The 18,289-nt window shown below is 31.5% G+C and overlaps 1 protein-coding gene across 1 annotated transcript in view; it reads right to left on the reverse strand.

Annotated features, from left to right (window-relative positions):
* Positions 1-1,693: 1,693 nt before the first annotated feature.
* Meox2 (mesenchyme homeobox 2) overlaps positions 1,694-18,289 on the reverse strand; it is a 64,856-nt gene continuing 48,260 nt past the window's right edge. Inside the window, exons 2-3 of the mRNA XM_046463658.2 lie at positions 16,017-16,189; positions 1,694-3,054 (exon numbers count right to left, since the gene is read on the reverse strand). Of these exons, the coding sequence (XP_046319614.1) occupies positions 2,830-3,054; positions 16,017-16,189 (398 nt within the window). The 3' untranslated portion in view covers positions 1,694-2,829. The remainder of the gene's footprint in view (positions 3,055-16,016; positions 16,190-18,289) is intronic.

Raw genomic sequence — 18,289 nt, forward strand, 5'->3', positions numbered from 1 at the left:
TAAAGATAGGAGAATACAAAAATACTGCAAAAAGGTAAGTTCTTATTAATAATACTCTGCTTATTTACTTGTTAATGTGTCCAGCATCTAACATGGTAGATCATTTTAATCCTTTTGGTGGGGGCATGTGACCTTTAAACCTCTTCCTGTTCTCCAAGTCAAATTTAATTTTAAAATGGCTTAAAATTTTCTAATGAAGGTATGATGTATGCTACATATGCCTCACATTTCCTAAATGTCATATCCATTCAAAATCACTTTTCCTTACTTTATCATACTAAATTATAATTTGTAATATCTTTCTATTTCACTGTAAACATTAACTCTCTCTTTAGCTACTATTAAGCAGTTCTTTCCTATTATTTCTGGAAATTATTTTCCTGCTCAAATAAATTATCCTCTACTTTGTTCCTATTAAATTCAATTTGATTTATATCTTCCCATTTCTCCAATTTGTCAAGATGTTTTGAATTTAAATACTCTTTCACTATAAGAATGTTGGTCCACCCAAATAGATGTCATCAGTACAAATATACTTTGCATTCATTTAAGTGATTGATAGAAAAGTACAGTTTTTGCCAGTTTGAATGGTCTCTCCACAATGTTAATTTAGAAATATTCCTAACTAATGAGATAAAATTTATATCACAAAGGGAATGTGTGATACAAATTATATGATTGTTTATTTCTTGATTACTCTATATCATTTTCAACTAAGTTAAAATAAATTATTTTTACCTGTTTAATCATTCTAAACAAATAGAATCAACTAAACAATGAAGTTTTGTTTTAAAGTCTTTTTTTTTTTTTTTAGGTGTAGATGGACACAACACAATGCCTTTTTTTTTATGTGGTGCTGAGGATCGAACCCGGGTCCCGCCCCACTAGGCGAGCGCTCTACCACTGAGCCACAATCCCAGCCCAACAATGAAGTTTTTAAAATGTTTACTGATCATTTCCCTCCATTCCTATCTGTAAGTAATTGAGGAGGGAGGTAACATTGGCAATATTTCCAAGTACTTCTAGCTAAAACATGTAATAAATGAAAAACAATGTAATCAAGTTCTAAGTAGAACTTTGGCATCCAATGCTTGTGCAATCATGCATGACACAAAATGTGTTAATAATCCTTTACTTGTATCAGTAATATCCATTAGGACAGAGAATTCTCCTTAGATTATTTGGTTTATATTTTATATCAAATACTAAATATTCTGGCTTTAAAACAACTACAGGCAGACTGGGACAGTAGCTTACTAATAGATCACTTCCCTAGCGTGTATGAGGTTTTGCATTTGACCCCCAACACTGGAAAAATATATAAAAAAATAATAAAAACAACTATTAGATTACATCAAATTTATTATATTAAGCTATTAAAATATGACTATTTATTTCATTGTGCTGATTTTCACTTTTTCTTCTACTTTTCAATTCAAAATCACATAAATAATTTTATTTCCTTAAATTAGGGAAATCTCTTATTAAATATGCCTATTCTTAGATGTTTTTTGATTATCCAAAATTAATTTTCCCCATCATAATAAAAATATTCAGAAATGAAAAATGTAAGTGACATAAATTTTGATCATGTGAGTTTACTTAAGAGATGAATTTGAGTCTTTCTTAGACATTGAAATGAAAATTTCTAAATATTTAAGAAATCACAGTAGGGAGGCCAACATTATTTACAAAGGATCATTTATTAAACACTTTTTTTTTTTTTACAAAATACAAAAGTTGTTCTGCTTGAATACATCACATATGAAAAAATAATATATTTTATGGAATTAAATTTGAAGACATTCAGAATTTTGTTTTTCATCATGTTTAACACCACTTCCAATCAAGAAGAAAACTTTTCCTTATTCATTAAATCATATTAATAACAACTAAAATGGTATAGAAATAAAATCAGACAATGTCTGCCATACAAAGCTCCCTCTGCAAGGTAACTGATTTGCCTATGATCCTAAAATTTTTTCAAGCTATAAGATAGGAAGAGTTGAGGAGCAAGACAAGTTTTAAAATAATGTATTAGCAGCAGTTGATAGTAGATGCAACATAAGATTTGTTTTGTCTGTGGTACAGGAATATGTCCTATCAGACTCTACCATATTTTTTTCTACTTGAACACAAGTAAGCATATACTGATAGTCTCTGAATGACGAAATGTATAAAACATACAAGAAGCTGGTTCTGGTTTTCAATGTGAGTGGCTATTTTCAGCAGCTAATATGAATGCATTGCTAAAATTAGTGAAGACAGGAAAATGACTTAAGGGTAATATATACAGAGTTAAAATACATGTTTTATCCACTTGGTGATTTCAGGCACTGTGGCTGTTCAGGATAAAATACTTCATGATTTTTCTTGATAGCAATTTAATTATCAGTGCAAGCAAAAGCAAATACCTGCCCACTGTCACAAAAATGACCTTGTACATTTGGAATGTTCAAAGCAAGTTCATCTTCAGATCTTCACTCTGAAGGCATCTTGAATAAAAACGTCTCATAGTTTGTTCTTGATAGCAATTTACTTTTCAGTGCAAGCAAAAGCAAACCCACACCTGCTCACTGTCATACATATGACGACCAAACATATATGCAATATTCAAAGCAAGTCCACCTTTTTCATCTTCACTGTGGAAGCATCCTCAATAAGTGGCCCTTAGTGTAAACTCTCTATAAATCATGAAACAAACTTGCAATGCCTGAACTTAATATTAAACACCACTGCCATAGTCCTCTCTGTGTAAACGATGTTTGGGTAAGGCTTGCCATCACAACATTTCTTTCCTGAGAATGGAGCTGGTCCTCTCTATGTGGATCATAAGTGTGCGTGCTCTGAGCTGTGATCACTATCATGACTGTCTTCATTTGCTAGCGAGTCCCCTGTCTGCTGGAGGGTTGCCGCACCAATTCCTGAAAGCTCTGACGGGAGAAGTGTTCCTTTTTTCACGTTCACCAGTTCCTTTTCTCGAGCTGCAGCTCCTTGTTGTCCTCCTTTTACCCTCTTCCACTTCATTCTCCTGTTCTGGAACCACACTTTCACCTTGAAGCAGGAAAGGAAACAACATAAAGAGAGTTAAAATGACACGTTGATCTCTTTTTTTGGCATTGATGAAAAAACAGTGCTTCAAAGGTCTATACCAGACCTCCATAAAACAGTAGTGATAAAAATGATTCAACATTGAATTTAATCATGTTGCAAGGCCACAGTAATATTTCTCAAGCTCTCAGAATGTGCCAACAACTGTGCTTCATATTTTTCAATATACGTAATAAAGATATAAACAGATGAGAAAGAACTCTATCATGAAAGCTCATCCAACAAGATTGATTCTCTAAAGAATTTCTATATTTGTCTAGTCAAAGTTTACCCACCTTCCCAAGTACTTCTTTGCCTTGTCATCTATGTGTCAATTCCTAAGTCAGTTTAAAACATGCTTGGGGAACTACAAAGAAGCTGTCTGAAAGGCCTTTCTATGCCATTAGAGGTGCTATTTGGATGAAATATTGAACTGAGACATTTCTCAATCTGGACTTTTGTTGGTCTCATTTGGGGCCATAATTGAAAGAATGCATTATGTATTTCCCATACATATATGAATCCATTTGACAACAATGGATAAGAAAATACAGTAAGACATATTGATTAAAAGCTAACTGATGGAAGGACTTGATGGTATACCTCAGTGGTAACTCACTTGCCTGATATGTGCAAGGTCCTGAGTTCAATCCTTAGTACCGCAAAAACTAAAACAACTGGTTGGTGAGTGTTCACATATGATTACTACCCCTAACCAAAAGTCTCAGTAGTTGCCTTTTATTTATCCCTACTTGGATATAGGTGGCATACCTGTACTGATAGTTGCATTATTTCTACTACTTTTCTATATAATATAGCATTATTTTTATTTTACAGATGAGGAAGTTGAGACAAAGGTTAAATGAGTTGCCTAAGATTATGCAGATGGAAAATGTCTTAGCAAGATCTAACCTAGGGACTTGTTTTGTTGCAGATTCTGGGGCTTTTTCCCCACTTTGGGTCCTGCTATATTTCAAACTGCTATTTTTAAAATATTTAGTTTTTTTTTTTTTTAAATAAAGCATATAAAGTATGTGAACTCCATCCATATGATTACTATCATTCAGGTAATTCTCATACTTGATATAATTAGGTTTGTAAATATGACACTGAATTTTCCTGTGCTATAATTTAGGTAATTATACTACTCAGTTTAATTACCTTTGCAAGCTTGACATTGCATGTTGCCGTAGATCTGTTCCACATGAGCTGGGTCCTACTTTTGGCTTCACTTCTGAGTTTTTGTGTGAATTTGAGAAAATTATACTTCTCTCTGCCTCAATTTTCATATTTGTAATACTGGAATAATGAGCCCTTCAAGATTCTCAGTAGGGAGATTTTCTCCATCAACAATTCCAGATGGAAGAAACACATAAGTCATTGCCATCATCATCACTGTCACCAAAAGTTGAACAGTCAGTCAAAATAATCTTTGCAGAATAAGAGGAATAGATCTCTTAAATTCTGCACTTATTTCCTTTTCTAGGATAAAGAGTATAGTAATTCTGTAATACCAGTATAAAATGTGCAAGTTTAAATGAGAAAGAGTGTGGTATTGATTTTAGAAATACCTTGGTCTACTTTGTGTTTTCTGTCTACCATGTGGAATTGTACCTTTAAAAACAAAAATAGACTGAGAGATTTCATGGTTTTCCATTATATATATATATATATATATATATATATATATATATATATATACACATACACATATACAGAGAGAGAGATGTTTATATATACATTTATACACACATAGATATGCACATGTAAATATGTTAATATATATATATATATATATATATGGATATATATGTGCAGGTGAAAGCATTTGATGATACATCTTAATTCTAATTCCTTATACTATTTTCTTTAGGGGTGAGATTATATATTGGATATTGGAACTCTATGAAGTTAGTAATGGGACAAAAACAGCAGCAATCACATAATAGATTCATCTTCCAGAAATGGAAGGAATGGTGAAGATCTCTAGAAGTCATGGCACCCAGATTTATTATCCAATATATTATAAAATAATGAGATGAACTAAAATAGGCAAGGAAATTTTCTTTTTTTGAAAAAAAACCCCACATTTCCATATTAGCAATGTAGTATTAGCAATAAAAGTACTCCAAAATATAAATCAATATTGCTTCTAGAATAATAGCACAGTAGATTTATAAATAGACTTTATAATAATATCACATTAGATTTATAGATAAAAATGTTATACTTTAATTTAGTATCACTTAATGAATCCTGCTTCATTGGCTGAAATTTTTTTAAAAAGGGTAGGTTTTTTTTGTTCTTGATTTTAAAATGGACAAAAGCATAATTTCCAGGTACTTTACATTTCATTTTTTTAAAATTAAGTATTCTAATGCTTTCTATTAAAATTTACATTTCATACAACAATCTCAATTTATAAAATTGTGTAGAGTGAAAATAATCTCATATCTTTTGGATGAGTTAGTCATTATTTATTCATTCATACATTTAAAAGCATTACTGAATAGCCAATAACTGGCACTAAGTTAAACCAAAGATGAGAGGGGTCAGAGAAGGAGTGCATAAATCAATAAAACATAGTCCTGCACTTAAGGAATTCATACTGTTAAGAAAAGGGAAACTTCATAACAGGTACTTAGCTGGTTGTATAGGAGGCATTAGGTATATACTGAGATGTATAATTGGTAGCTCCAGATTTTACAGAATATTCTTGAACTGCTGCTGTTGTAATTGGTGTCACTGGCACATCTTGCTAGGAGATTCTCTCGGGGCTCCACGACATGGCAGAGAGCTCTACCACTCCTCTCCGTGCCCCACACTGCTGTTGCCACATAATTATAGAAAGGGATTCCTTTTCTCTGGGAATCGCATGCTGTTGAAGTTCTTGGCATCCTGTGAGCCTTCTGAGCTCACAGGATGTTATTAATCTGTTATTAATTTGCTTGAATTTCTCTACCCTAGTACCCAGGGTAGAACACTAGGTGCTTGGAAATTATTATCAAATATTTCATATACAACTAAGTATTTTATATATAATTGAAACTCAAAATTGAAATCTTTGATCATGATACATGAATTTTGTGAACTATGATTGTTTTGTTTGTGCTTCAAGTCAATTGTATCTTCTGTTATACAACTATTCTAGAACTTACAAGACACATAAGGGTATTTTTAATAACATTTATTTTTTTCAAGCATAAATCTAATGTAAGATCCAATATAAATTGTGTTTTGTCATATAGGATGGTTAAATTAAAGCCTCTATCCACAAATCTGAGTAATAAGAAATGTTATTTTATTTTCATGAAATCATGGCAGTATAAACCAAACCTTATATTCTATTATAGCTCTGTGGGCACATAATTTTTCAACAAAATCTTCATAACAAAAAATAACTAAAATGTATAATAGCTTATTGTCATGATAGCTAATACTTAAAGTGTAAAATTCCAGACTTTAATTTCCAGAACATTTTTTTATTATGTCTCGTTTCTCCTGTAGTCAACAAACTATTTAGTGTTTACAATGCCTGTGTGATCAAACTACTCTTTAATTAAGTACAAAAATATTTAATCCTATCTTGACTCTTTTTTACAGAAAAAGGCAGCCAAAATATTTTTTCTGTTGTTAATTTGCTTGAATGATGAGAGAATTCAGAAAAAATATTTTTGTCTCTCACAAAAATATTGTAAAGGAGTATTATTATTGCCATTGGTGAACTATTGATTTAGATCTTTATTTAACTGATTTAGTCATTTATATTACAGCTTTCTTTTGTTTACCTATTTTATTTTTTTAATCTTTTTTTTAAATTTTTTATTGTTGGTTGTTCAAAACATTACATAGTTCTTGACATATCATATTTCACACTTTGATTCAAGTGGGTTATGAACTCCCATTTTTACCCCGTATACGGATTGCAGAATCATATCAGTTACACATCCACTGATTTACATGTTGCCATACTAGTGTCTGTTGTATTCTGCTGCCTTTCCTATCCTCTACTATCCTATTTATAAATTTATACCTGTTTTCTTAGGTTTCAAAATATATCACAAAAACAATAATTAAATATAAAACTGTACTATCACACAATTTACTGTTATCCAGAGGAAAATAGGTTTTTAGAAATTTCTACCTATATAATGCTCTAACCCATATTTATGTAATACCATAAATGTCTGCCTTTTGAAAGAACAAATAGACATAACACCAAACATCTGGATGAAAACTGAAAATTTCAGTGACATATCCAGTTATTTCCAAACATCTGGAATTCATAGATTTAATATTCCAACTGTTTCCATTTTTATCTTGAAATATTGTAGACACTGTCTAACAAATATTTATTAACATCTTTAAGATGTGAAAACATGCAAAGAATAATTAAACAAAATTTTCAGATTTAATGATTACATCCTCGGTGATTAAATTTGTTCATGGCAGTTATCTAGTAAACCCACTCTAAATAGGCACAAGAAAGACCCTCCCAGATAATTCAGTGGCAAAGTCAGTAGTGGAACTGAGAAATTAGAATTACGAATGCTTTATGTTACGTACAAGAAATTAAGGAAAGAAAGCCTCTGCCCTGTCTATTTGAATAAATTTATATCTGATTAGAAGAAATCCTTCAGCTACTTCTAAGAAGCATGTTGTAGCTCCTAGTGGACTCTGCTGTTTCTACAGCAGTATACTTGGTTGGAATATATTGTGCTTTTTGGTATGTTATGGCGGTGGGGTGGAGAGGGGAGTTAGGACAAGTTTCATGCTGCCCAGTGAATTCTCCATTGTGGTGATGCGTCTCACCATTGTCCTCCATTATAGCACAACATCGATGACAGCATTTTCCTGCCTCTATAACTTTCAGTTCTGAAGCCTCTTTTTTCTCTATTTATAGTTCTTATGAATAGGCTCACTAATTTAGTGAATAGTAAAAGTTTGGTATTTTGAGTGTTTTGTGGAGGGTGGGGTGGGGATGGTGCGGGGATTGAACTCAGGGGCAATCCACCACTGAGCTACATCCCCAACCCTATTTGGTATTTTATTTTAGAGACAGGATCTCACTGATTTGCTTAACTATTTCTCATGTTTTTAAGCAAACAATACACATTAGCTATAGGCAAGTCATATACTGAATGGAAACTCTTTTGTGGGAGGCCACAAATGGAATTCTCTATAATTAATTTTAGTCTTATATGGACATTATTACATGTTAATATTATGGATCTCATTCTTTTTTCAAAAAAAAAAAAGAATCTAAAGTAGCATTCACATGATGAACAAAAATTGTTAGAGGATTGATAGAAAATGCTAGTAATTATTCCTCTTTCTGTCACAGTTGATGAAATTCAACTCACAGGGCCTATTTCATTAATATCAAATAACAGTGTAATTTCATTACTCCTAACCTTACTTTTTATACATATTTCAATTAGTATAAGTGAAATATTGTTTACCCAAGAATATCATAAGTAAATGACTAGCAAATTGAGTGAAAATATCAAAACTAGACACTTTTCTTCTATATTTGAATTACTAAACAAATTTATAAAGACAATTATTACTATCATATTCATACACACTGATTCTCAAAAATAGTCAATAATTTCGAAAGCCAGGAAAAAGTCACAAATCAAATAAATAATTGCATATATACAAAAATACAAAATTACAACTACAAAAATAAAAATTAAAACTGATAAAGGAATTAAAAGTTCAAAATCTATTCTAAATTAAAGGTACTTCTGAGTTTTTATATGAGAAGTCATGGGGATATGGAGAATGAAGATTGATAGAAAGTATTTTATTGCCAAGTCTCCAGAAATTGCCAGTTCTTTTAGACCTGGATTTATTATTTTATAGATGTCACAGAACATTTGCATGTACTTCTCTATATACTTGTGAAGATAATAGGAAAAATCTTGTTAAAATTAAAGGCAACATAAAATTCACACTAGCTTCTCAATATATAATCCACTGATCCCTAATCATTTACAAATTTTCTCCTTGGATAATGACAGACATATAGAAAGCCATATATATATACACACACACACACATATACATACCTGTGTATATGTATGTGAGAATATATTCACATATATACTATATATCGGTATATATGAGCTTTTCAAATAAATGAGCTTTTATTTGAAAAGTATTGTTGATTATTTTTTATTTATTTGAAAGGTTCATATGTACAGATATATATTATATATAAATAAATTCTTGCGTATGTATACGCAGGTATGTATATTTGTATGTATATGTGCATGGCTTTCTGTATGTATATCATCTGTCCAAGGAGAAAAACAATAACATTTTAAAAGAAAATGGATTATATATTCTCAAGTGCAGTTCAATAACTTAGGATCTTATTTTACTCAGGTTTCTTTTTCCATATTATTTCCAATATGCATATTTAATTTGTAAATGACTAGGGATAAACTGCTTATTTCTTAGTCTTTTACCCATAATATTTCGGATTTAGGAAAGGGTTGAAACATTGATTAACTCTGTGTAGATTTTGCTTTATTACTGATCTTTTTTAAGTTACCTCTCATATATCCTATTTTTTTCTGAATCAAAGGTAATTTTGAGTTTTGCTCTTAGGGTCCATCCATAACATTGATATATATTAGTTATTAAAAAAAACAGAATTATCAGAAATATCTCTCATCCCAAACTAAGACTCTTTCTCTTACACCACTATTATCCCCTCCAGCTTATGCTAAGCTTATTTCTCCAGTTGGAGTCAAATCAGATTTAACCTTTCTAAATATCTGGAACACCATGAGTTAAGCAAGGAAAACACCTTAATAATACTCCAGGTAACTGTTAAATACTGCTGTAAAGAAAGGAAAGAATATTCTAAATCATTGACTACACAGATATTCTTGGATTAACTTGAATCAACAATAGGTCTGGTCATGGAGACAATAAATTAATGACTCAGTGTATTCATATAAATGTATAGAAATAAACCTGTGAAGAAGAAGGACTATGTAAAACATGTTGGAGCAAAAGGAAAAACTACTAGACACTTGGCATACACACACACAAAAAAAATCTCCTCTAGACATCCAAAAAATGAATGGCTATTTTGAAAACCCTTGGCATTAGGCCATTTAACAATTTATGGGTAACAAACAAAATATGATGTCTCTCATTTCTACTAGTGAAATCTTATCCAACAAGGTGATATTTTTCCATTGATTTTGGAATAGGTATCCTGAATCAGTCTGTTTATTTCAGTAATTTAAGCTAGTTTACAAATCTACAACATGGAGCCTTTGATTAGCTCTGTGAGAATGTTTTATAAAGTAGAAGAATCTCATACTGCTTCTATATTTGGCAGCCTTAACTCTATGAATATGTCCATTTTACCAGTCTATGTGTACTCTCATGCAGCTGCTGTCTTCCTTCCTTCCACTATGAGATATTAAAAATCCAACAGGAGCTTTCTCCAAAATTTTCTGAATAGAAAAAATAAAATTTTTGTCTAACTTAAAAATACTTGTGAGAAGAGGCCTTTTAGATTGACTGGCTCTGCAAAAAGTTCTAAATTACCCTGACAATTAGAGATTATTTGTCATTTATTGTAAAGACTATGTGAGAATATGTTGTCAAGTGGAAACAGCGTGGTAGACACTAACAGACTACTGGAGTGATTCCTAACCCATAAAACAACAAAAGAGTTTTGTATGATTAAACATTTAACCGTTTTCTTAGGGTCTCTCTTTTCATCTAACATAAAATAATTTTCTTTCATACCTATTTGCTAGCATGGAATTAGGAAAACCCTCCCTTTTCCTTCTTTTTGGGCCAAATGATGTTCAAAGAGAATTATAGATTATAAAAAAAGAATTATAGACTTCTTGACATTGCATTATGGAAGACACAAATCTGAGTTTGACTCCTTCATGAGATTTTATTACTGTTCTTCAGATGGGAATTGGAAAATTCAAGTTTGAATGATATGTAAGGTTTTAACGTATATGACTTTTATAAAAGAACACCTGATCATTATTACATATCTTTATAATGACATAAATGTGGTCTATCATAAAATGTGTGGCAGGTGTACTGATCATGATATAAATGAATCAGGGGTAGCTACAAATAATTTATAGCTTGTAGGAATACATGTTTTATAGGCAATCACATAAAACTTTTACATGAAAGTATGTTAAAAACCAGTTCAGGTTATAAAGTAAGTTTTCATACTGGAGAAAATTATTTCTCTGAAACATTCTCCTATAGATTTAGATGATTTAATATGTGTTGTTTTTTCCCCTTTACATGGTATGTGTGTGTGTGTGTGTGTGTATGTATGTGTATATATATATATATATATATATATATATATATATATATATATATATATGACTTCTGTCACTTCATTTCAACATGAAAGTTCCATCAGTCAAGAAAAATATTTTAAAGAATACTACTAACACTAAGAGACACTGAACAATGTAAATTAGATTTAATATTTTTTGGTGCGTATATTTAATTTACTTTACTAAATTTCATATTGTTTTAAGGTGTGGAAAAATAAATCTTGCAAAATGACTAAAAGGATATACATTTATTGTCAAAACAGTTTACATGTGAAAATCATATATGAACTTGCTTTAAGGAATATATGGGGCCAAGATATGGATTACACAGATAAGCATTTATGATATGAGAACAAAATAAAAATAATGGAATAGCTGTATTATGGTCTGGATGTTTGTTGCACAAAAATTCCTATGTTTACATCCTAACTTTCAAGGTGATGGCATTAGGAACACGGTCTTTGGAGGATGATTAGATCTTCAGAGAAGATCACTTATTACTGGATTATCACCCTTATAAAGGAGACTTCAGATAGCTATCTAGCCCCATGAACCATGTGAAGTTAGAATAAAAAGAGAACCATCTATGCAGAAGCAGTCCCTCACCAGACACTGAACTTGCAAGTGCCTTTCTTAATCTTGGACTTTCCACCCTCTAGACCTTTAAAAATTTCTAATGTGTGTAAGCCAGTATTATGCTTTATATAATTATTTTGTTATAAAATCATATGTTATTATAATTCTATAATTAAAATTGGAATATTTATAATAATTATAATATTATATTACATTAATAATTATATCATTATATTATATAAAATTATTAGAATATTCATAACAATTATAACATTTATAATATTATTGATATAATCATCATATTATGATATAATATATAATACTATTATATACAATATAATATTATATGGAATACATTATATATTATAGCATTTTATTATAGTAGCCCCAATGGAGTAAGACAAGCTGTACCCCAATTTAAAGAAGATATATTTAAAACAATTTATTTTATAATTCAATTACTATAACTTTAGAAGCCCAACCTCCAAAAAACAAAAAGAAGATATTTCACTGGGTGAAACACCTGGCATTTTGGAGGAATTTGCCTTTGAATGTTCAAGAACAGCAAAATTAGAGATACAATTATATACAAGCAAGAGACTTTGAGGTACTGTTGCACAGTATGGTAACTGTACACTACAGTTATGTAATGTACATTTCAAAAAGCTAGAAGAAAAATTTGTAAGTTTTCACCATAAATGATAAATAAATAAATATATAGATAGATAGATAAATGATAAATAAATGCATCAAATATTACATGGTTCCCCATTAATATGCACAACTTTTATTTTTTGTCTGCTAAAAATAGAATACTTAAAACAGCAATATTAATGGTTGAAGCACGCCATATATTTTTAGATAAGCTCAGCACAGCAATATGTAGCCCAGAAAATAAAAATAAAGCTTTAAGATTCTAATTTAAATTACTTTATGAATACAGAAATATGGAATAATATGTTAGTAAAACTAATATTTGACATAATAAGGAATATTTTTCCATTTAGCCCTCTTTGATGACGTTCAGCACTCATCCTAATTGTTACTGCTTGTTCAATTTGTTGTCTCTTCTGTGCATTCTAGTGTTTTCTTCTCTAGCTTATTTTGACTAAATTTTACTTCTAGCACCAGCTCAACAAATATTTGTATTACAAGTGAATTAATTCAACATGTCTTGCATAGCAAAGTTATTTCCCCTCTGGGTGATAGTTCTGTTTTCATGTTTATGTTAAACATTTTTTTTTCATATCCATCGTGACATATATAAATCTGAGTAGAGAAAAGAACAGGAAATTTTAGTTTTAATTCTGTGCCTCAAGGAGATTTTCACTTCTCTGAGAATGCACAGTTCCAAGTGGCAAATCTTGGATTTTCATTCAGATTATTTTTCATTAAAATTTAGGTTTTTTTTCTTATCAATCCACACATCCTCTAAAGACTTAATCTTGATTAGGAGTTTAGATTCCATATGTGTACATCATCTTTTCACATTAATGTGTAAAACTGCAAATGTAAACTTATGAAATTAAAAATTATCTTCTGCACAATATCAAATTTTCAATCCTTTGGAACTTAATTTTTCTCAACTTTTTGTTTCTTGGTAGCCAGTTAGATTATTTCAGGAATGGTTTCTAGTGACTCCTACATGGACACTTAATGTGAGATGATTTGCTTTAAACAATGGAACTTTAGTAAATATGATATGAACAGAAACTGAAAAAGCCCCTCATGTTGGAGTTTTCATTCTCAGTGGTCCTAGGGATAGTCCTACTACTCACTGAAGAATACCAGGCCAGCCTATTTGAAGACAAAACCATATGCAAAAGAGGCCAGCAGTCCAAACAGAGGGCCCAAACAGCTTTTAGTAACTGACAGTTGCATGCAGCTCCATGATAGATCTGTGAAAGTCTGACAAACCCAACCAAAACTCTCATCCCCAGAATTCTGAGCAAACTCAATGTTGGTTATTGTTTGAAGCCACTAATGTTTGGGGTGGTTGGTCATAAAACTAAGGCTAACTAACAAATTATTATTTTAAGTAAAAAATTGATTAAAATCGGATATATATATATATATATATATATATATATATATATATATATATATAACATTTTTGCTTATAACTTTCCCAAACATGTCAAGTCAATTAAGAAGAAGAACTGTCCAAAATACCTTCAAATCCTCAAGCCAGATTTATAGAACTGCTTCTAAAAAAGAAATTATTCTTAGACAAAAGCAAAACTTCTGTTCTGTGACCAAATGATGGAAGATAACCATAAAACATCTTGGAATAGTAAACACAGAATCTTGACTTTGCTCTTGGCTAACAGCACATACCACATTTGTTGTTTCTGTAAATTGAAAGTAAATTCTAGTTTCTTATTTCCTTCTTATATTCTATAAAACATGGTTATATTTCCTGGAGTTCACTGTCTTACAGAAGGGCATTAATGTGTAAACCAGCCTCCCCTTTATTTTCCTGTTACCATTTAAAAAATAAATAAGTAGAAATAAAAGAGAGTCTGATGATGTAGATTTTGGATCCTGCTTTCCAGTGTGCCAAATGCTCTACAATTATAGAAGGAACTTTGTATGTGAAATTCAACGGAAGGAAATATGTTCCATAACTTAGGTACCAGTCAAAATATTTAATAAAATATAAGCTGCCAATAAATAAAACCACATAAAAGTGTCCCTCTGTATATTTCCACGATCCAGAAATAACCTACCAAAGCTGAAATTTGAAAATTCACAGAAAGAAGATGATTTAAGAAATTGGATAAAATAACTTGCTCTCATAAACTATGTATTCATTTGTCCACACCCTATTGCTATTTCCTTGGTTCCAGTGGGACCCCTGGAGGAGGTATGTACAGTGAAAGAGGAAATGAAATTCTAACCCTGAGTGCCAATCATAATCACACAGTCCCTAAAGATGTTTGCATTTCCTTTCAAGAATGTTTTTGTAAAGATGAGTAACTGTTCACCAACAGTAGGCTAGATTCTTTCAGCACGAATCAGAATCAGTACAAGAAGTACTCTGTGAGCGTTGATGCAAAAAAATAAGGAAAAAAGCACAAAAAAAGAACAGAAAAACACAAAAATCCAAAAAAGAACCCAAAGAGTAATTTAATTAAAAATATTATTTATGCCTTTTTAATTGAAGTCCACAGATCATTAATAATTTAAAAGTGTTCTTCAAGTGGGTACCAGAATTTTGAATTAGTGACACCAGTACAATTACAAATATATTTTGAATAATGAGACAGAAATAATTACCAATGATCTATGTGCCCTGGCCTTCCATTATTTCCCAGGCTTTCTCTACCAAGGCTGCATCATTTAACTATTCTTGAACATTAGAGTGTAAATGGAAGTGACATGGGTCACTTCCAGGTGAAAACATTCAGAGGTCAGTGCATGAACTTCCACTCTTCCTTACCTCCTGTGGTGACCAGGGACACCACATGTTGAGACTCCAGAGAGTCAGATTGGGCCTGTGAGTGAGTATTTGGGATACTGCACTGGTAGAGATTTTAGAAAGAATAAACAAATAATGAAAAAATTTTAAAGTTAAAACAATGAGATTTGAGGGTTAATAAGTCACTGCAACATGCATGCGCTATCCTATGCAGTACAGGAAACTAACGTGGGGTTACTAACTTTTATATTCCAAATAAGAAGATTTTTAAATATAAGCATACAAAAATCCCTTACCATATGCCATCATTATGTAAAATAAATAATATATTTAAATAAAAAATAAGGAAGGCTATCATAACAGAATTAAGGATTCTTTCTAAACTACATTATTTTTTTTTAAATAACATTTTATTTTCTTTGATTTTGTCATTTTTCTGAACAAAACCTTCATCATGGAATAGTACACTAGTCTTCCAAATTGGTATTTAAGAATCAAAGATTTAAGTATTTCAAAAATGGCAAAAGATTGTTGACCCAAAGCAATTAAAAAGCTCATGTGATGACAATGTCCAGCATTACCTGTCTTTCAGTAAGATCTAGATTCACGGCTATCTCATATCGCCTCAGTCTGGTCAAATAATTATGATGGGCAAATTCTGCTTCAAGTTCTCTGATTTGCTCTTTGGTAAAAGCCGTCCTTTCCTTCCTGGGTTTGCTGTTGACTTCTGACTTGTAATTGCCTTCCTGGGAATCTGGAATTAAAAAAAAAAAAGAAAAAGAGGATTACTGCTAATGCATTCACTGAAACACATGTCATCGTATCATTTATTGTTATTGAGGAACTTCCAAGTATCGAGCTGAACAAGGGGCAAACAGAGAGCAAAGACAGTAAGATTGATCTCATCTTAACAGAGCAAGAAACATTTCTTGTTTTGTTTTGTTTTTTTTTTCAATCTACCAGTAATTCATAGCCTGTTTGGGGGAGTATTTTATTTTCTTCTTTCAAAATATGAAAAGAATTTTTGACTGCTCATAATATGGTATTATTATAACAAAATAAGCCAAAGACTCGCCAGAAAACAACTCTAATTTGCCTTAACAAATAATATTTACAGCTAAATAAGATTGAATACAGAATCCTGAAAAAAAAAGTAGCAACTTATTATGTGAATATTTTAGCAACAAAATGTTTAACAAATGGGCTATTTGAGCATTTGGATTCTAGACTGGTAGGGTTGTTGTTTTTTGTTTTTTAAGAGAGAGAGAGAGAATAAGTAAATAATGAATTTTTTTTTAATGTTAGAACATTGACATTTGAGGACTTTGAGTTTTCAGCCTGAGCATACGTAAAAGTATACGTGTACTTATTGGCCTTTTTATTGCTATGTAAGTATGGCCTTGACAATAGCCATGCTCTTCTTTTATTGGGTAGCATATTTAGTTCAATGTGGAACTCATAAATAAAATTGGGTTCATGTAACTTAAAAGATGAGCAGAGTTTTAAAATACATTTTTGTTGTATAAATGGTAAACATAAGCTGCACAACATCTAGCATCAACTATCCACAACATCAAATCTTATAAGGCCAGGTAAAAATAACAATCATAATTTGAAGTATCTGATTCCAACTTTTTTTTGAGGGATCAAGACATAATTAACATATAGCATTTAATTTAATCTATCCTTATAATATTATTGAGATGTAAGTTAGAAGACATTCTTAATACACTGAAGAACAGAATGTGTTTATAATGGAAAAAAAAAAATCCTGCATATACCAAGTAAGAAGTAATCATACTCAGCTCTAGTAAATCAAGTTCCCTTTTTCTTCAGTGAAATATCAACATAATCAAGATAAAGGAAATGCTAGAGCTTTCATCAAAATTATTTCTGGTTTCGAATTTTTTGAGCGTGTACACACAAGCTGCAAAACGTTTCTCAGGTGGGAGTACAAATAGCTCTTCTATGAGCCCAAACAAGAGAAGTGATTCAGGAAAAAAATGTTTAACTAAAGGTTACAGAGTGACATTTTGATTATTTTTAATTGACAAATATAATGTGGTATGGTTTATACATTATCTTTTAAACTACATTTGTTTTTTCATCCAGTGATGCTTAATTATGCCAAGAAGTACAAAAACAAATTTTTTTTCAGTCTTCTTTTCCTTTCTGTCTGCTTGGAGGAAGTCTAAACTGGAGAGGGCCCTGCATAATGGAAACGTGCTAGACAAGGCACTTTAATGTAAACACTTCTGTTTTGACTCTTAGCAGAGTCTGAGCTGACCAGATGTACAGTTGTGGAGGCCCTGCAGCAGCCCCAGTCATTTGCATCAACATCTTGGCACACTGGGCACTCCTTTTCCTCTGCCTGATCACAGTGTGTTTCACTGACTGGTGCACTGGCACTGTCTAAAATTCTTCATCATTCACTGACTACATTTCTGGGCTTGTCACTTACCTCTGTGTTGACTGGCTCCCCACCTTAGCAAGCAGGTGGGGCTTTATTCTATTGCAAAAAGTATTTTGTGATATGTCACACAGAGGTTGATTTCATTTTATAAGAATCCACTAGGACCAGGTGAGTCACATAATACCTGAAATGTGAGCTCTCAGGTAGATCTGCTTACAAATGCAAACCTACCTGCTTCTGAGTGGAACTGCAGTCCACCACATACCTGTTTTAAGCTACATATTTGCCAACATCCACACTGTTGGAGCATTTAGCTATATTGGGGTTGTGTGGTAAGTCTTCCAAATGATTGATTGAAAAAAAAAAAGACTATTTTCCCATGGGCTGTTCTGGCAGATTGGAAAGTCAGTCACAGCATAGAATATTCTGATAACAAGTCCT

This window comes from Marmota monax, unplaced genomic scaffold, assembly GCF_021218885.2.
Source record: "Marmota monax isolate L192 unplaced genomic scaffold, Marmota_monax_Labrador192_F-V1.1 WCK01_AAM20220418_F8-fsc00057, whole genome shotgun sequence".
In the NCBI taxonomy this organism is placed as follows: domain Eukaryota; kingdom Metazoa; phylum Chordata; class Mammalia; order Rodentia; family Sciuridae; genus Marmota; species Marmota monax.